General features: G+C 48.6%; 1 protein-coding gene across 5 annotated transcripts in view; it reads left to right on the top strand.

Moving 5' to 3' along the window:
- The window catches only part of IGDCC4 (immunoglobulin superfamily DCC subclass member 4), an 88115-nt gene that overhangs the window by 27242 nt on the left and 40633 nt on the right, over positions 1–20240 (top strand). For all 5 annotated transcript variants that reach the window (XM_065076755.1, XM_065076756.1, XM_065076752.1 and 2 more), the window contains exons 2-4: positions 3014–3343; positions 9222–9363; positions 14282–14415. In XM_065076755.1, coding sequence (XP_064932827.1) covers positions 3014–3343; positions 9222–9363; positions 14282–14415 — 606 coding nt within the window. The remainder of the gene's footprint in view (positions 1–3013; positions 3344–9221; positions 9364–14281; positions 14416–20240) is intronic.

Below are 20240 nucleotides of genomic sequence, written 5' to 3'. Positions count from 1 at the left end.
TGGTCCTGCCTCTAGATAATTGCTTTATCTGCAATCTGTCAAACTTTGCTGTCTTGCTTGCTCGCACTTTACCTGGTTATTTATAGTTTTGAAATCCCCGAAACAAGAGGATTGATTGTTTTTCCCCTTTGCTCACTAGTGAGTTGAGCTATCCCTGCTTCCGTTTGGTGTAGGGGAGATGAGGTGATAGGATTGGTTTTGGCTGTACATTGGTATTTGTGATTTGGGAAGGGAGACGTTGGCTGGTTTAACCCGGATTTTCAGAGTCCTGCTTTATATCTGGACTTAAGCCCGCTGCTGGCAGGGGCTGTGCTTCATGGAGGGCAGAGGGCAGCTTTGTGCCTTGAAGATTTTACAACCTTTGTTCATCTGAAACACCCTGTTTTTTATGTCACTCAACAGGAGATTTTTTTCATTTACTTCACTGGGCCTGGACACCAGAGATGGATGAGTGACTGATGGAAGTGAGGAAATAGGTGGGAGAAAATGAACATTTTTCTCCTGGGCTGTGTTTATGCATAATGTAGCCTAGGGCTTAGCAACACAGGAGACAGAAAAATACCCCTGCAGAGCCTGGGTCAGAAAATAGTATTTTCATGCAACAAAATGCTTTTAGCTTGCTCCATCAAAGACCCTCCATTTCAGGGCATGCTCTGTGTTTGAATACACCCGCATTCTCCTGGAACTCTGGGTTTGTGAATGCACATTTATGTGGTATATACCTACATGTAGGTGTGTATTTGCACATAACATTTGTAATCTCAAAGCTGCTACTGCCTGTCTTGGAACAGCTCAGCAGTTTGCTGGGCTTAGTGTGAACTCTGCTGGTTCCCTGGGACTGGGTGGGCACAGACCACACTGTTCCTCTATATATATGATGTTGTCCATCGTAGGGCACCACTCTACAGGGTTCCCTGGCCTCAATTTAGAGATTTGTGAGCTGAAAACTTCCAGCTCTGCCAGTCTTCAATGTGTGAAGCTGCATCCAGGAGGAGCCAAAGGCAAAAAGCTCTGCAGCTGCAAGGCCCAGATCTGCAGCTGATACACCTGCCTTGAACTGATACGTGGACAGGCTTTTTGACTTAGAAACCCATCTTTGTGTTATTATTGATGTATTTACCGTGTGAGGGAAGTGGCTGCCCTGGGTATTCTTCACTCCATTTATTTTGCAGCATTACCTCCAGCAGGTAGGAGCGTGAAGGTGAGCAAGAGACTGCGCGAGCTTTGGCTGTGTGTTTAAACAGCATCGGATCCATTTCTGTCACTGTACGATGAAGAGTGGAGGTTGGAAATAGTCAGCAGCTTCTGTAAGCACTTAACATTCCTGATTTCATTTGTCTTTGATCTCGCTTGGAGTAATTTTACTCTCTTCTGATCCTTTCCCTTGAAGGGGCTTTTATCTCATTGTCAGGCTTGCTAATTTAGTGCGGTGTTTTGAACCAGACCTCCTCCTACGTTTCCAGAGCCTGGAAGGTATTTTTTCCTCAATCAGGGAGTATTCATATAGTTCTTTGAAGATCTTAGGACAAGAGTCATAATGGGGCCTTTTTCAATGCCAAGTCTGGGTGCTGGATCCTGCTGCTCCAGCCTCTGTATGTGCAGCAGGCTTGTCCCCAAAAACCCGCAGTATTTTTGGGTCGAAGAGGCAAGAAGGAGGGCTGGATGATTCAGGACAGGTCAGATCAATCTGATGTTGGTCAGGCTCCCTGGGCTGCATTAAGTGACAGACAGTGATGGATTGTCACATGTGTTTGGCCTCATCATGGTTTTCTGCCAAGTGTTCCATGTGAGCCCTGAGGATTGTGACTGCATCTGAGTTTTCACTTGGCTTCTTGGTCTTGGCTTTTTGGTGCTTCTGGAGTTACGAGCTCTTGCTGTCGCATGGAGCCTGCATCGCTTGCCAATGCAGCGACACCTGCATCTCAGTGGTCGTTTTGCAAACCATCAATGACGGCAAACCTGCAAGTTCCCATCCACGTGGACTCGGGCGTGCACCAAATCAACCCCACGCATGGGCAGGGTCAGGCCCTTCCTTTCAGGGGCACCTGCAGTTCCCGGCACACGCCTTGAAATAATTCCATCTCCCTGCATGTGTAATTTTGCGTGTCATTGCCCCTAATTGCATGCTTAACACACGCTCTTTTAAAACGCAGCCCTTTTATCAGCAGTAGGTAGTAGCAGGTTTAATAGGGTGTTTGAATTCCTATAAAATTAATCTGTAGCCTTCTGCGATAGGAGACGGGCAGAGAGCCATGTGGTTCATATCCAGTGTTGATAAACTTGTTATAGAGGCAGGAAACATTTCTGATTGGAGCAGTGACAAAATAATTTGGAGCAGAGCCATAAAAAGAGTGGATGGTGATGGTTTGAGCACAGCAGAGATTGAAATTGCTGGTGTGTGGAAGCAGTGCTGCCAGCTAACATTGACTTAGCGTCTCTGGAGAACCCTAACGGCAAATGCATTTTATTAATGGCAATATTCTTTTAGGAAATGCTGAGCCTTGTTTCAGAGGTGGAGCTCTCCTATGAGTACGTGGGTTTGGAAATGGGCCAGACCAAGTCCTGTTCTGCTGAGCTGGTCACTGCTCTGGCTGCAGCGGGCAGGTTGTCTGAGGGCATGTTGTGGGTACTGTCTGCTTGCAGCTGGAGTATCCTTTTCTAGTGGGGAAAATACAGCCATCCATTCATCTAGATGTGCTAATATGCTGAAGACACAGCAGGTCACCTTTTCAGCCGTTTTTTTCTTGTCTTTCCTTTGAAATGAGTTTCCCATTACATGAACATCAATGGGAGACGCTGTCTCTCTGGATTTCCAGCTGGTCTTGAGCTCTTACTGCTCCCACCAAGTTGTGATCATTGGCACTGAGGTACCAAGCTGGGCTCCAATACCGTTGCTTGAGATTAGTTGTCTCCAGTCACACTCCTGCCAAACGGCGCTTCCTTCGCTGTGTAAACTGGGCTGTGGTTAACCAAGGAAAGCAACCCCCACTGCAACGCTGTCTTTTCTTTGCAGGGAGGCTCTTGGAAGGGGATTCTCTGGAGCTGAGCTGTAGTGCTGGTCCTGCAAAGGTGATACTGGAGCCCAACCAAGTCGTGGTTTTGGACTGTAACCTGGCCCCTGCGGAGCAGGTGATCAATGTCACGTGGAAGAAGAATGGGTTTCCACTGGTGGAGCAGGAACATCTCCACATCCTTCCGAATGGATCGCTCTTCATCTCATCCCAGGCTGTGGCAAAGGACAGTATATACCCCGAGAGGGATGGTGCTGAGGGTAACTACTCCTGCGTGTCTCACAGCTCCCTAGGGGCTGTCACCAGTCAAACAGCTGCAGTCAGATTCTCAAGTAAGTGTTGGTGTTTTTTTCATTTCATTTTTTTTTTTTCCCTTTCGTGATGTTCATACAGACCATCTCCCTTCCAGGGAGTTCGAGATAAAGTGTCTATGAAGTAAGCAGTGGTGCCTTTCTATTATCGGTAGGAAAATCTTTGACCTTTGCAATGTGCCCTCCTGTTCTGCTCAGAAAATGTTTAGCATGAAGCACCCACAGATTTCTGGTCACCCATCCCTCCTTTCAGTGATTTGTAATAAATACATAAATAGGTGGCTCCAGTATTTAATTAAGTGAAGGGACCCCTGAGGGCTGTGAAAGTGGAGCCAGGGACCCTGCACACAGATACTTTTCTGATGAGGTGGGAGACCTGGAGTAGAAAAAGTGTCATTAATCCAGGAGGATTTATTTGGGTGCTTCTGCCTCAATCCCAGATATCCTGAATTAGGATATATTCCCTATTAGGGGTGACTTGTGTTGAAGTTTGCACCGTGGCTCTTGCCTGGTGGCAACGATTTGCGTCTCTGTTACGGACCTGGGTTGATTATTTGGTGTCTCACAAGTGAGAGCAGTGGAGACATCTCAAAACCAAGAGTCTGCCTTAAATTGCCATTCCCTCCCCCTGGATCTTTCCAGAGGAGTGTATGTAGGCAACACATCTCTCCATTCTGGTTTTCTCCCACAAACGGGGAATTTCAGGTGAACTCTCTTCTTGTGCGTACTCGTATGTCTCCTTTTATTACCATCTGCCCAGGGAAAGTGCTGCTTCTACGTGTACCTGACATAACATATTCATTTCTGAATGGAGAGCAGCGAGGGAGTTGATTAATGAAATGCATCTCTCACTTTCATTTGTTTTGTGGGTTGGACAGAAGCACTTGCTACATTAGCATTCAGCTGGTGCAAATGAGGATTGTCAAGGCCTTTTTTTAATCTCTGCCGCCAAATACCACAGTCTATCCGAGGCTGTTTATGTCTAGATGGACTTACTTTGTGTGCTGATTGCCCTGGGCACTGCTGATCCGTACAGGGCAGCAGAAGAAAACCCGTTCAGCAGGTGGGAGATATTCACTCTGCCCAGCAGTTGGGTTTCCTTCCCTGAGCTGGGGACCCATCCACAGTCCCTCATCCACACCTGGTGACAGTGGTGGCCGTGGTGAACAAGGAGGAGCGAGTCTGTGACGTGCAGGTGAAATGAGCAGCTGCTCTGGCTGGTGAATTAGGTTTGTGGGTTCCTCCGAACCCTGTGTGTGCCCACGTGGAAATATCAGGGGTGTTATTTTAGTCATAGGAAGGTGTAGCTTTCTACCTGTTAATAACTACATTTGTGAACATTTGTTAAAGCTGTTAATTTAGCTTAAACATTTTGCACGGGGGAGGTTCTAGAAAATTACAGTAATTGTGGCTGTCAAATGAAGATGTTTGCTGTGTCTGGAGGGAATGGGCCCACGTTGTATTGCTGCTGGCAGCCAGCACAGGTTTGGTGTGTTGCTGCAGCTGGAGGGACGGGCCGCAGCAGGAATCCACGGCCACGGCCCTCCTGATCCGCTCTGTGCAAGGAAAGCATCTCTTCTCCATGACACACGGTGTGCTTGGTATTTGAGGAAAGGCAGACTTGGGACTTATGCTTATTTTAGCTATTTATTTCATGGATTTTATGCTGTTGTGGATTAGCTACGTAGGTGAATGAAGGCCGGTGACTGGAGGCAGAGCTGGACTGGGCAGGAAAACCTCCAGCAGATGAACGCTCGGGCTCTGGACCATCCGCAGATGTGACTTTCGGATGCTGTTTTGAGTTGGGGGGTCGAGGCAGGAGTGAGGCCAGTCCAGGTTAGTGGGGCAGCACAAGGCCCGGGCTGCCATGTGGCCCTGCAGACCCAGTGCTGTTCTGGCTCTGCCTCCACGGCGCTGTTGGGCCGTGGCAAATCGCTTCTGTGACTTTCTGTGTGTTTCCCTTCTACCTCCCGCCCCGGCCCGTTCAGAGACGAGCTGTCTGGGTGATGTATGTGATCTCAGTGGGGGCTGTAGTTGCCCCCCATCTTAAAAAATACCTACTGATAATTGTAAAAGATACAAAGGGGATGTGCACGTGGAGAGTCTGGGCGCACAGCGCTGTGGGAGAGAGCAGCAAGCCCATTTCAGAAGGCTGAATTCCTTGCATAGACGGCATTTTCTGCCTGGGGTGTAGTGTTGCTGCCTGCCAATCTTTCCAAGCTCATGGCCTTCTGCACAGATCAGGCTGCTGGGAGAGGGGAATGGTGCTGTGTTTCACCATCCTGTGCTCACCCCTGGGCTGGGGACTAAAAGCCTTGGCACGCACAGCTTGGCTCCAGCTGGGCTTAACGTGTCAGCAGCGAGAGAGCTGTGTGCTCCATTGCTGCGGGTGCAGAGAGCCTGGTGCTTTGGCGTGTCGCTGCGGGCAATTTGTTGTAATGCTCTTCACCTTCTCACCTGCAGTGGGTAATTTTTACCGAGTGGCCTATTAAGGTGTTCAGGGTAATCAGTGCAACAGGGCTGGGAGGTGTTTTGTAGCTCAGGATGGCTTTGCAAGCTAAACCCTAGCTGAGGAGTTGAAAATAATGTTAGTATCTGTCATCTTTGGTTCCTTTTTCCCCTCAAACATCTTGCTTCTCTGCCTCCCTGCGTGAAAATCTCTCACTTTGCAGCACTTCTGCAAGGAGTCCCTTCCATTAGAACGTGTTTTGGAGGGGAGAACAGCCCCTCCTAAGGATCCCTGTGGCCCTGGGGTGAGTGGTGTGTTGGAACGTGTCTCGCTCTCGCCGTGACCCGCATGCACGTCTGTGCAGTGTGTCAGAGTGGCAGGACCTGCTTTCCAGTCCTCTCCTCCCTCAGCAGGCTTGCCTTGCTCTGGCTGATTCTCTTCTTTCCTCCCAGCATCAGCTGTTTGCAGTGCGGCTCTGAGCCAAGGTTGGGTGATGCTCTAGGTGCTGGACATGTTCTGCCTCCTTCATTCCGCTCTGGTACCCCTTGGGACGAGAGAGGAGGGACTCAGTGATCACGTCATGCTGTGCTCTTGGCCCCAGGCTGGTGCAGAGGATGCTCGTGGAGCAGTCATGAGACTGGCCAGGCAGTCTGTGTCTGTGTGAGCCTCCTTGCTGGTGCTGGGATCCAGGGTTCTTGTTTGCTCCTGCACCATAGAAACCTTTTCACCATTCTTACTTTGTTTTGCTGTTGCTTTCTGTGCACAAAAAAATCCTTGGTCATGTTGCCTGTCCTCTCCTTCACCTTGGAGGCTGCAGGCTGCTTCTTTCATAGCTTGCAGAGGTGATTTTTTTTCAGCCTGTCCTCAGCGATTCCCGCTGTCCCTAGTCTGAGACTGTAAAAAGGAGGATGAGTGAGCTGCTCAGCCTCTGCATCCCACCCCAGGAGCTACTAACAGGCACAACAAGGTTTGCTTGGGGTTGCCAGGGCTGAACCTCTGGCACCCCCTGAGCTCCCAGCCTTTTTTGCCTCTGCTTGGGAAGCCTTGGCCAGTCCTGCATGCTGCTTGGAGCAGGAGAGACGCTGCGCTCCCTAATCAGGGTCGCTGTTTAGTCACGCTCCTCCACATCCTAATGAGGAATCTGTCACGGGTGCATTTCTTGGCTCTTTGCTTTTGAAGAGCCTTTCCAGAGCCCAGCACAGCAGGTGGATGGGGCTGGATGGAGGTAAAGCACAGGATCAGATTCTCAGCAGGGAATTTCAGTCTTGCAGGCACGGGTCTGGCAGGTGATGGGGAGGAATAGTTGGCAAGCCTCTACTTTGGGACAGGTTATTGTCTGGTGACCTCGGGGACCCCAGGAGGCCCTCTCAGCTTTTTACACCTTTGCATTTGATGCCAAAATGTGCAGAGCCTGGCTCACTGAACATCCTGTGTATCTTACCAAACTGCACAAAATACACAGGCATGAAGCTGTAGGAAGAGCAAAGAGAGCAGGATGCTGCCCACTGGGATTTGCGGAGCCTTTTCACTGCGGTTGGTGACAGTGGCATTGCTGTCCATGCACTCACTGTGTGCCACTCAGGTTCTTCAGTCTCTGGAGACTGAGCTAAAGCTGCTGTAAACTTTGGGACTTCATCATGTCAGCTGAGATGATGCCACTTAATAAGGAACAGAAGAGAGACAGGTGACCTGACACGATGTGGAGGGAATGGAGATGCTTACAGATTTTGTCTGTTTAGCAGGATTCCTGCATCCCATCATGACCTTTCCGGGTACACGACACTTCAGAGCCTGCCAAAGTGTCCTCATTTATACTTGTAGGATGAAAAGAGAAAAACAGGAAGGATCATTAAGGTTATCTGCTGCCAGGAGAAGGCTGTTTTGATGGTGCCATCCCGAACGCGCGCTGGCGTTTGACAGATTTTCTTTTTAAACTCTCGGGTTTTATTAACACAAGCTTCAAAGATCTTGCAATCTGTAGAAATTACTCTGTGTTAAAGTGGGCTGCAGTGTATATTTGAAAATACTAAAGCAGTTGACTGAATTGGAGCCTTACATATTAATGTCTTTTTCAGTTTTTTCCAGGAAAACATTTTTCATTGCCATTTGTATTGAATTGAAAAACTAGACTTGGCAGACAGCTTGTGGGAGAATTCAGTCTGTAGCTGCTGCGGAGAGCAATGAGTTGCTTTAAACATGTGATAACTATTTAAATTAAAGAAAAACACTAATGACGGCTGAGAGTACGCTAAGGTTAAAACGGGTCATGTAAAAGCAGTTAGTTTTCAAAACTGGACATCCTCTCTCAAGCTAACGCTGCATGTATGTTTGTATGTGTGTGATGGAAAGAAAACTCTTGGAATCCTATAAAACCTAAAGCAATGGTGGATGTTCTTGGGAAGTGATGGTGGGATGAGCACATAATTGTGTGGAAGGACCAGAAGGTCACTTGGGGTCCTTATACACACGGTGCTGTGCTTGGCCCAGCAGTAAAACCTGTTCTCTGGCTGAAATTTATGTTTATTGTGCTACGCTGAGGATTTCTGGCACTTGTGTTACAGCATTGCTGGAAGAATTTGTACTGCAGGGTGGGTTTAACAGAAAAGGTCGTTTAACAGACATTTATTAAAAGCAGGAACTGCTTTTTCTTGTGAAGAAGACGACAAGTTTTCTGTCCCCATCAGGAGCCTGCATGCATATTCAAAACTCGGTGTGACTGGGTTGCCTTTGGTTATGCTGTTGATAAGACAGACGCCTTTCATGTCCAAAGCAAGCTCAGCCTCTCTAGTATAGAAGCATATAGACAGGGATGAGCTTTGGAGAGCAAACAAGTGTCATGGCATGTACAAAACCCGTCCCCTTGGTTGCATCTTGTCTGCTGGAGCAGGATGAAGTTGGTTTCTGCAGGCAAAGCTGATCACTGTGGGGAAGGAGGATCATAACTCTGACGGGTTCGCTCCACTCTCCAGCCTGTGGGCAGTTGTTTTGTGTAAGTAGCTTGACATCTGGCTTTGTTCTTCCTCTTGCCTGGTTTTAATTTCCTGTGGCTGCTGGAACGCCACAAGGCAAGGGGAAACTCTGGTCTCTCTGGGTTGTGGCATTTCCCTTCTTCTTTTGCTCATTCTACATGTCCTTCCCAAATGGATCAAGTGAACAGACAAGGAAGCAATTTAGGAAGGCAGCTGCTGAAACCAGCTTATTGCCTGTCTTTTCTCTCACACGGTTGCCCTAAAGGAGAAAATGAGGCAAAAAGCAAATTTGCACATTGAAACCTTACAGTTACTGGAACTGCAGAGGGTCTGTAGGGCATGGGAAAGTGAAAAATCACATTTTGGGCTGTCTTCAAGAGAGAAATCCTTCCTCTTAACTCTTACATCATAACAGGTTTGCATTTCTCAGCAAAAACACTGAGTTATTAACTTTCCTTCCCTCCCCTTTTTCTTTCCCCAGCCTTATCACGCTTTTTCCAACAGCCGGAGTCGCAGACAGTGGAAGAAAATGGCATGGCCCGGTTTGAGTGTCGCATCGAAGGGCTGCCCTCCCCTGTCATCACGTGGGAGAAGGACCACGAAGCTGTTCCAGCAGAACCCAGGTGATTCCCTGATTGCTTTTCTGGGTCAAAACCTGTCCTTTTATAATGTGGAAAACCTTCGTAAAATGGTAGAATGAAGAGAGAGATGATAGAAGCAACTGAACAAAATTAACCTTCCCTGAAACGTCACCCAATCCACCAAAAAAAGAAAAGAAAAAAATAAAATACCAAGCCCTTTTTTTGTTACTCATCTCTTGTTTTGAAACCTTTGCCATGATGGACCAAGTGCTCAGGGCTAATGATTCCTCTAGAGTGCGTGCTCAGTAACGCAGGTCGTCTTTCCATTTGTTTTATTCCCATGTTCAGAGGTCGTCTAGTAAAAGACTCTGAATTTTCTTTTCTTATGGGAGAAGATAAAAGTCCTGCAGCATGATGCCTTTTCCTTGATGAAACTCAGTTACAAGACACGAGAAGAGGATGAGCTGTTAGTTGGTCTGCAGACATCACTCCTGCAGGGGAATTGTGCCTGCATTGTCCTTTGGTTTTTAAAAACTGATTTTCTGTTCTGCAGAAGGAGTGATTTCCTCCCAGGGAAGTTAAGCCAAGAGGAAGGAAGGAGGGGTGGTGTAAAGTTTAGGAATAATTTTGCAGCAATGACTCTTTCAGTAAGAATAACCACTTAGATCCTTGAGTCGAAAGTGTGGCATCTAAAGCTTTCTAGGAGGCTCTTGCTTTGCAGTGAGAAAAAAAATAATTAATTAAAAGAAAGGAGAAAAAAAAGGGGATTGCAGAGAGAAGTGTGCCATAGATAGGGCAGTGGCTTTTTAATGGGACAACTCGATGGATGTTGTGAAATTACTTGCTCAGAGATTGCTTTCAGCACCGGCAGCCTGAAAATTGTTTTCCTTGTAAAAGCCAAACCATAATCTCTGGCTGCAGATCTTGCTTTTTAAATCATGTTTTAGCTAATATGCTTTTTCAGAAGGATTTGCTTTTTTGCTGTTGTCTAGTTGTTGTTGTTGGATTTAATATAACTGGCTTTCGAAGGAATTAAGTGAATTCCAGGAAACGCTGGCTGCCAACCAGCGCTCTCTGTTATCTTCACCCCATCCCGCCTGAGGACCAGATCTCAGGCCAGCTCTGATTGCGGTGGACTCCCTCCTGTGCACACATCTGATGAGCCTGTGAACATGCAATCGTTTGGATAGGTAGGCGTCAGGATGATGATTTCATATTCCCGAATAGCAGAGTTAGGCAAATGTACAAAATCAGGCTCTGAGGCTGTAGATACAGCCCTTGAGATAATGGTACTACATCAGTGTTCATGATTTCTTTTAAGAGGGGTAGAATAATCATGGCAAACTGACATAGTGTTGTTTTGGTTTTGTTTTTCTTTTGTTTTCTTTTTGCCTTTATTTTTTTTGCTTTCTTTTTTGTGTTGATCTTGCCTTTGGGCACTCTCTTTGGCTTTTGTCCTTGGGTGCAGGCTCAAGCATGGTGCCACCTCAAAGGTGCGGAAGACTGAGCTTAAAAAATACTTAGACAACCCAAAGGGTAGAGAAGTGCTTATTGATGTTTTCAGAATACCCTTCCTGCCCTGCTGAAGCTCAGGACAAAATCTAGCTTTCATACGCGAGCCAGGCACAGAAGTATTTTGCAATTCTGACTCAGAAGTACTTTTAAAAAATAGAGTCTTAAATGTGCAGCAGCTGCTGAGAAGTGGCTTGGAGGATTTCTCTAGATTGCCGTTGCTTTGGGGTGTGTGCTGCATCTCTTGGCGTCATCTCTTCTCTGTTTTAGGTGCTGGCTGGGTTTCACACCAGGCTCCAAATAGCTGTTTATTTTCTCTAGAGCCAAGATGAGCACTTGCTAAGAACTGGAGGTTTGCACATAAACACCCTACAGATCACTTAGTTTGCAATCACAATATCGTTTTTTCACGTTTTGGCTAAATGAGGGTTTTATCTGTGTGAAGGGGTTATTCCTGTCACATGTCAGGGGTGCCTTAACATGGCTCATGTTCATGTCCAGGGCTCTTGAGCGGGGAGCAAAAGGACTTGCAGAGTCGGCAGTAAAGCTGCAGGTTCCTGACTTGTCCTGGGAACCGGCGCCGCAGTCTCTTTGGTGTACTTTCAGCAGGCTGTGAGGAAGGATGTGCCAGCGGTTTGTTGGGGAGAAAGTGAGAAAGGGAATTGGACTGATAACTCTGGAATGTTCTCTGCCATACACACACACTGCTCCCCTCTGCCCCAGCTCATGTCGAGTCTGCTCGGGAGGAGCAGAGAGGGGAACAGCTCCATGTTTGTGCCTTGTTGCTCTTGCAGCTTAGAATCATGGAATAATAGAATCATTTTGGTTGGACGAGACCTTTAAGATCATTGAGTCTTCCTGTCTTCTGCACCCGTGGTAGCTGGGCCCTGGTCTGCATGTGCTGCCCTGTAACCACAGAATCACAGAATGTTAGGGGTGGAAAGGAACCTCGGAAGATCATCTAGTCCAGTCCCCACTCTGGAGCAGGAACACCTACAACCAGCAACCTGCTGCAGGCGGGAGCTGCCGTTCGCCGCCGTTCATCGCAGTCTCCTCAGAGATCCTGATGTTGTAGCTGTCAATGGCAAAACTCCTGAGACTGCCAAGGTTCCAGCAGTTCTGTTTCTCCCAGAGCCTTTGTCTGCCTGTCCTTTGTTTCTTGTTTTCTGCATAATCTGTGGTGAAGGTGGGCAGGCAAAAAGATGTGTGGAAGAAGCACTAGCACCAACTGTCTGCTCTGAATCATCAGGCGAACTTGGCTTTCTTGCAGAGAGCTGGGCAACGGAGCAAAGTGCCCTTGCAGGCTGCCTGGAGGCTTCTCGTTCAGGGCTGCTGGCAGCCTGAAGAATTGGAGGAATCGTGGATGGAGAAATCTTGCGTTTCTTCCCTCCTTGCTTCTCTGGGAGAGCGAGGCTCACCGCTGCTGTGCTTTCCAAAGGACAGACTGCATTAAGCAGATCTCTCTTCTGCTGGTCTCACCAAAGGGACCATCTTGAGCTACATGTCGATTGCATCTCCTCACTCCCCCTTGCTTCCCGCTCCTGCTCTCTTTAGAAACACAGCAGCTTGTTTTCTGCTCTCAAGAGAAGCCGAACATGTTGGCCAAGCATGACCACGGTCATGGTCCTGAGCAGCCTGGTCTAGCTGAGGCTGCTCTGAGAGGGGAAAGACCACAGACAATTTTCAGAGGTCTTTCCCAGCCTCAGTGAATCTGTACTACATAATTGGAGTGTCTTTTTGTAGCTCGCCTAGTGTTTGAAATATGTTGATATTAATTACAGACTCAAATAGCAGATGCACGACAAAAATAAATATTATCGCAGTGGGAGGCCTTTCCTCCGCAGAGCTGAGAGGATGCAAATATTTGTCTTCTTTCTCCTGAGTCCTGATGAGGCATCCTGATGAGGGCTTTCTGCTTACCACCTCTTCTGAAGTCTCTGGAGCTCGATCCTGAGAAGAGTGTCTTCGTAAGAAGCAAGAGTGTGGCTTTAGGGGTGTGGGGCTGTTGCCCTTGTGTACGTGGAAGCTTCAGCAAGTCTGTGTCCATGAGTCAGGCTGTGGTACTGTGCCATCGGAGACAATATGGTCACTGGAAGAGCTCTGTTTCTCCATCAGCTATGAAGAGGACAAGAATTTATGAGCTCTCATTGCAGCGGCTGAGGTCCAGGGTAGATGCTAGACTTGCAGAAAGGATATTTATCTCTAGAACAGACTGCTTAGGGCGGGGGAGGCGTTTCCATTACTGGAGATTTAGCATAAATGTTTGCAGGAGCAGGTGTGTGCTGGTGGTGACCACAGCTTGAACACAGGATGGATGGTCTAAGACCCCCCTGGTTCTGTGACCCTCGCTCATGGCATTCCAGCTGTCTCAGTAGCTGGAGAACCACAGTCTGACTTACAGAATATACTTACTGGGATCTTTGTGGATGGAAGGACTGACATTCATGGTTAGTAGTTGTCTCTGTGCCGTTCCCGTGGAATAGCTGCTATCCCTCCCCTTAGCAATTGCCTTTGAACGTGCCCTCTTCATAATGAAGACTGATAACCCAGAGATGCTTGTCAAAGCGCGGCAGCTCCGTTTATAGAGGTTTGCAATTAAAAATGGATCTCATATATAATTAAAAAGGATCACGTAGGCTTTGTGCCTTGTATTCAAGAATAAAGAGGCTGCCATCTAGGAATCCAGGCAGAAAATGGAGATGCTGACAGCCAGCTCCTACTTTTATGCTAATTGCTAATCATCTGCTTTGTTCGGTAGAATGCAGCAAGGATTGTGTTCATGTTACGAGCTATGTAACCATTTCACTCTGTGGAAGTGTTGGCCAGCAGCACCCCATGGGCATATGTGGGGTGATTTGTACGCCTGTCAGCTTGTGAAAACCAGAAGCTCTTGGAAGAACAAAATCAACACAAGCCAGGAATGGGGCAGCTTCAGGCAGCTGAGTCCTGGCTGCGTTGGGCCGTGGAGATGTAGCTGTGTTAGTCCCTTCAGCTACTTGAGGTGCAACAGGCAAAAGATGATGCTCAAGCTTCTTTGTGATGTACTGTCAAATTTTTGTCAAAAACAAGTGGTGAAACTGGCTGTAGTGTGTGTGAAGGCACTTGAAGATGTCTACAAATCTGAATGTAGAAATGTATATGTATGTATGTATTATGGTTGTTTTATACTATAGAGTTGGCTTGTATCAGCAAAGCCTTGTTGGTCTGGTCTCCCAAAAGCAGATCCTATGTTTTGAAAACTCCAGTGTGCAGATAAATCTGTACCTTCTGCTTTTTAAGAACTGCCAGTTGAGTGGCTCAAAGGTCTGTTGGTCCCACACTGCTGTGGTTACCAGGGTTGGTACACGATACATCTGCAGGTGACGAAGAAGGGCTGAAAGGGCTTTGAGTTGATGAATAGCTCAGGTAAGGCATGGCCTATCTCACACTCTTCCTTTTGGTCCCTCAGGTTTATAACTCTTCCAAATGGTGTCCTCCAAATTGTGGATGTGCAGGAGAGTGATGCTGGGGCTTACCACTGCGTGGCAACCAACGCCGCCCGAAGACGTTACAGCAACGACGCGGTCCTCAGTGTGCTGAAAGGTGAGGAGCAGACGGGAGCGTGTTGGGCTCAGCATGTGTCTGCCAGATAGCCATTGCGTGTGATGGCAACCTGAGCAGAAACATCAGTGGCAGTCTCTCCTTCTGGTGTGGCTTTGGTTAAAACTTGCAGAGGAGGCATTTTATTAAAGATTTCTCTTTACTCTGATGGGACAAGCAGGCTGGGTTGGGACGTGTTGCCGCCTGGGAGTCCCAGCTGGCTGCTTTGCCCAGCCCCAGGACTAGGCAGCCAAAAACTATAATAATAATGGGGTTGTTTCTTGCTGTGCCAAGGGATTTTGTTTTGCAGGTGGATTCTAACAGCAGGTGGGTTTTAACAGCCCTTGACTCCTTTATGCTCTGAGGCTCCTAGAAGGGGTCAGGCCCCCTGTGTGCACCTTGGGGAAGTGCAGCCTTGTTGTGCCAGTATCTCCGGTGGCCTCGGCTGGCAAGAGGAACGAAGGGTGGCAGGGATGGAGGAAGATGCTTGCCCAGGCTGGCAAGAGAAATAGTTGGGAGGCTGGAATAGTTGCCAGGGTTGTGTTGACCCTGGGTCACCTAGCAGAGTCCAGAGGAGGTTAAGCACAGTGATATCCAGCTTACATTCTGTGTCCGTATTGCTGGCTCTTTGCTGAGCTGTTGGGTGAGCTCCAGAGATCTTTTTGTGGTATTTGGGAACACCCGCAGCTGGGATTTCTTTGGTGACCCAGAGGGTTGGAGCAAGGCTTTGGGTGCGAGCTGCCCTTTGCCTCCAGATCTGGGCCTCAATCTCTGAGCGCATTTTTCTCAGTAAACCGGGAGTGCGGTGGGCGAGTCTGGACACGTGAGCGTGTAGGTGCAGTGGGGGTCACTAGACTCCAGCGTGCCTGGCTGCTTCCCCAGGACTGTGTAATCCCCATCCTGCAAGCGGACAAACCCACCAGGGCTGGCAGTCTGGCTGAGCTGTCCCTTGTCTCAGGACAGTGCCCTCTTGCCACATCTGTCTCCTGTTCATGCTGACCCCGATTTATTTTGTAGTCAGCTTTAACCCTGAAAGCTCTGAAATCCTTCCCGGCCCTTTTGTCTTTGTTTCGGATTGCATTGCTTGGCATTCTGCTACCAATGTATTTTCACAGAGATGGCTTTGCTGTTCATCCATCAGCAGGGAGCGTAATTAACTGTGGAGCCTGAGAATACACCTCTGATCAATGGATTGTGTCGTGGAGGTAATCTGTGTGGAATCTGCAGAGAATTCGTGAGCAGTTGAATGCTCCGTATCTAATTGCCAGCCCCTGCCAGATCCTCTGTGTGCTTAATGAAGCGCGGAGACGAGGGGAGCGCTTGCTGTGGGCAGTTCCACACTCCAGAGGCAGCTCCCGCGTTGGGTCTGGTTCACTATTGATAAGTAATATTGATCAAGCTACAAAGGTGAATATGCTGTCCTTGGCATCATAACTTGTTCTGCATAATTGTATCTCGTAATTCTTCATTGTTTAATCTGCTTTGCAAATGGAGGCGAGGGAAGAGGTTAAATGGGAAATGTTCCTTCTGGAGCACCAGCCGGCCTGAGCAGATTTCTGCCTGGAGTTCTCGCCCAAATCTCACTTCTGCAGCACCACACCACCCGCTGGCTGCAAAAACAAATATGCGAGGTTGAGTTTTTCACCAGATTGAGCTGATAGTGCTGAAAAACATGCCTGTTAAATCTCTGGGGTTTTTTATAATTGGGGAGAAGTATCTCGGAGACAGATGGGAAACTGCAGTGACCTGTGCAGGCTGCAAACTCCTCCATGAGTGACTGGCGTGGTATTGATCCTTTTTTGTTTCAGCGCTTCACCGTCAGAGGCACATTTTTGGATGCCTAGACTGGCTAGAAGAGTCTTTTCCTTGCCGTTCAGAAGCAGCTGATAGTATAATAGCTGGAGTGAACCCTTCTGGCAGAAATCCTTTGCTAGTTTTAAAAAGTAAAACCAAACTAAACCAAACAAAAAATCCCAGGGGGAAAAAATGAACCACAAACACAAAAGAACAATAGCCTGAAATACAGCTCTTTTGTGTTGCATGAGTTGCTTATTTAGAAATTTGAGGGACCAAACCTCCTATATCTGCAGGCAGGAGCAACTAAACTATTTCTTCTTCCCTCCCTGCTGATGTATTGGGTTGTTTGTGCTGGTGTAGATGGCAGTGCAGCCTTCTGGTCCTGCTGCACTGCCAAGGCTCCTGGAAAATGTCTGTGCCACGGGACCGAGTGCCTCCTCAGTGGCTGTACCTGCAGCTTTGGTGGCCTGGTGACAGCACCGTGTGGTGGTGACTGAGTCTGGGTGCTCGTGACGGGTTTTGGGGCTGGATATAATGCAAACACTTCCATGTGCGCTGGGTTGCCAGCCCTCAGGCCTGGGAACATCTCATGTTCATGCCTCTGCCAGACAGGGCTGGATTTAGCTGGCTGTGCATAGCAAAAGAATCCGTTTCCCTGTGGCTCTTCTGCCCAGTTGTCCTTTTCCTCCCCCACCCTCCCCTCATCCTCGTTCCCAATATGATGACTGGGAATTGTTCCATCTCCCTTATTAAAGGCCTTTTCCCAGTAGAGGCAGCAATTAGTGCGACCCCCTTCTGCTGTATTTGCGTGGCCTAAAACCACCAAAAGTGTCGTTTCACTTGACGATTTGACTTCCCCATCACATGGGGAAGGCTGGATTGTGTGCTGGTGCCTGAACACATGCCGGCCTTGCTGGGGCAGGACACGCTGGTGCTGGAAGCGCTGCAGATGTTTCGGCTGTGCAGACTTCATGGTACAAATTTCCAGACGTTCCCTGGGGAAGCCGTGGGGTTTTTTTTGCTGGAAGAGAGCAGACGGAGAGCGGGATAGCGGTCACACAGCCCTGAAACACAGCCTGCTGTGGAAATAGGGAGAACTTGGGTTTTCCCCTTGGTTTTCTGCTGCTCCCCGGCGGACGGAGTACCGAATGCATCTGGAAGCTCTGTTTGTTTACTCCTCACCTGGGCAAGATGATGGGTGGACACCACAGCCCTCTCTGCCAAAAGGGCATCAGGAGCTGGCTACAGGATGCTTTTCCCGGGCGCCCCATCTGTGCATGGTGCCTTTGCTTGGGGCGAGCTCTTGGCAAGGCCATGTCTTGTTTCTTGTAGCTTTTTTTCTGAAAACAGTCTCTGGAGCCCTACTCTGAATTTGCATTTAAAGAGTTAATTCCCTGTGTGTCCTGATTGTGTTCCCAGGTCCTCGCCATACCCAAGGAAGCACTGCCATGCTTTGTGAAGCAGCTCTCGAAGAAGAGCAGCAGAAAAGCTTGGGGAGTGTGATGTTGTGTGGTCTCAGCAGGTCGCTTTGCCTGTCACTTCACTTTTCCTCTCCGTGTCATGCACATGTTGGCTCTTTGTGTGTTTTCTTGGGGACAGGGACTGCCTCTTGTGACGTGTTTGCCCCACATTCGATACAGTGAGACGTGCATCCTCAGCATGGCACAAATAACTGTCAGAGGCTTTGCTTCTGCTAGCACAGTGTGTTTTTGTAAGGATTTAATCCATTCTGGTTTTATATGACACAAGGAGTGTGGCTCCCATTGCATCTTCCCCATTGAATGTTTGCTGGGATCTCTCTTCTCCATAGCTAACCCAAATTTCATTTTCCTGTGGTTCATCCTGTTATCTTTAGCTGCACAGTGTTTGGGCTCTTTAAAATATTCATCCTCCTTGGTTTTTCATCCCTTTGAATATGTTTAAGTGATGTGGTGCCCCCTAAGTGACCCAAAGAAAGTTAAAGATCTTCGCAATTTTAGAATATGATAGAGTTTTGACTGGACTGGGAGAAGTACAAGAGATTAAAACAAGACCATGCATTTTGGGATCCTGACCCCTACAACTCCTTCCTGTAGGCTGAAAAACCTACAGTGTTTATTTTTTCACATTTACAGGATGGTCATCGTAGAGGAGTCAACACAGCGTGGCCCTGGGAGCCAGGACTCTTGGGTTCTCCTTTCCTCTCTTGTTTGTCAGGCTATGAATCAGTTCCTTAACACTTTAATTTCTGCTGCTGTAAATAGGGATAATTTAATAGGCTTGGAGTTGCCCTCTGAGAAGTGATAGGTCAGGCTGCAGAGTGATAATGAGCATTTGGCACTGGAGGTTTGTCTGCTCAGGTGCGCTTGCAGAGGAAGACACAGTTACATACCTGATTGTGGGTGGGAGGTTTTTCTTCCTTGTGTCATCTGCACCCTGTTCCTGATCCGTGCGTGGGGAGTAGCTGTGACTGTGCTGACACGTTGCTCTGGTCTACGGGTAAAACTTTTGCTGCAGAGCAGGCTGGCAAGAATCCGAATGTGCAACAGCCTCCCCCCAGCACTGACAAAACGTCTGCGCAGGGATGTTTGTGCGGTGCTATTGCAGTCATGCTCCGCGTGATCCAATAAATGCAGGAGCGGGGAGGACAGATGAGGGCAATGGGTGTCGGGGCAGCAGCGCCGAGGTCTGGGCTGAACCTGCCACTGAAGAGTCTTCCAGCAGATGAGCACGTCCCCGGTGAGCTGGGATTTAGTGCAGTGTTATTAGAGATGACACCGCGAGATTGCCGTTGGCAGAACATCATTTACGTTGACAGTTGTAGCAGCTTGCTGCAGCAGTGTCCCAGGAAATGTATTTTTCAGCCAAATATTTGTATGAAATATGATAACAGGGACAGAGCTCGGAGGCAGCTGAAACACCTTCACGTTTTTTGTTCTGTAGGTGCTTATATTGCAGGTACCAAGGGAGAGCCTGGCTTTGGGTGCTGGGACCTGGGTGGTTCCTGCTCCAGAGGGCTGTAGGAAAATATAGCTATTGCATGGGCTGAGCTTTGGGGATGAAGGGGAAGGTGCTGATGAAGTGAGCAGCGCTCGCAGTTGGCCACCACCTCGCAGAAACAGACGTGCTGTTACCACAAGTGGATTTGCAGTCCCTGCATGTGCGAACGACGTGCTGGATGCTGGCTTGGCTCTCCGCCTGACGGCACGTGCTGGGCTCCCCTCGCAGCTTTGAATGTGGGTACCGAGTGATACGGAGACAGGGCAGCTCGGGTTCGGGTCAGTGCTGTTCTGGTCTGACCTCCCTGACCGCAGCTGGGTGTTGGTCCCGTTGGGTGTTGTTGGTGAAGGGCAGTGTTAACCAGAGTGAGGTGATGGTCCCACCTAGTGAGGCTTGGTCTTCCTCCAGCAGGAACCTGCGTGTCGTAGAAGGAGAGTTATTTTAGCAGGGCCTGTTGGCGATAGGACAAGGGATGATGGTTTTAAACTAAAAGGGGAGATTCAGGCCAGACGTGGGGAAGAGATTGTTGCCCCTTAGGGTGGTGAGAGCCTGGCCCAGGTTGCCCAGAGAGGTGGTGGATGAACCATCCCTGGAGACATCCCAGGCCAGGCTGGACGGGGCTCTGAGCAACCTGAGCTGGTGAAGATGTCCCTGCTCATGGCAGGGGTGGCACTGGGGGAGCTGGGAAGGTCCCTTCCAACCAAAAATATTTTATGATTCTATCCACAGCTGGGTTTGTGGGCATGGGACACTGCTTAACTCTCTGCTGCTGCCTCTTCTGCGGAGCACAGAGCTCTTGTCCCTTTTCCCTCTCTTCTTGTAGCATCCTGTTTTTCTTTGCTCTCTCGCTTTCCCAGCAGTTAATCGGGGAACTGATCTCCACTTGACATCCCAAAAGCTCAGCCATGAGGACTCTGTTTATGTGTTTCGAAGCTCCGGTATCCTGTGTGGCAGGTATCTGCTGAAGCTGTTTGCCTAATGTGTCTGCCGGGTTGTGAAGAATGCTCTTGATCCCCTTCTGTGGCAGAGAATGCTAAGCGAACCATGGTGAG

Source organism: Columba livia, chromosome 11 (genome assembly GCF_036013475.1).
Source record: "Columba livia isolate bColLiv1 breed racing homer chromosome 11, bColLiv1.pat.W.v2, whole genome shotgun sequence".
Classification (NCBI taxonomy): Eukaryota; Metazoa; Chordata; class Aves; order Columbiformes; family Columbidae; genus Columba; species Columba livia.
This window is presented reverse-complemented; position numbering and strand designations above follow the sequence as displayed.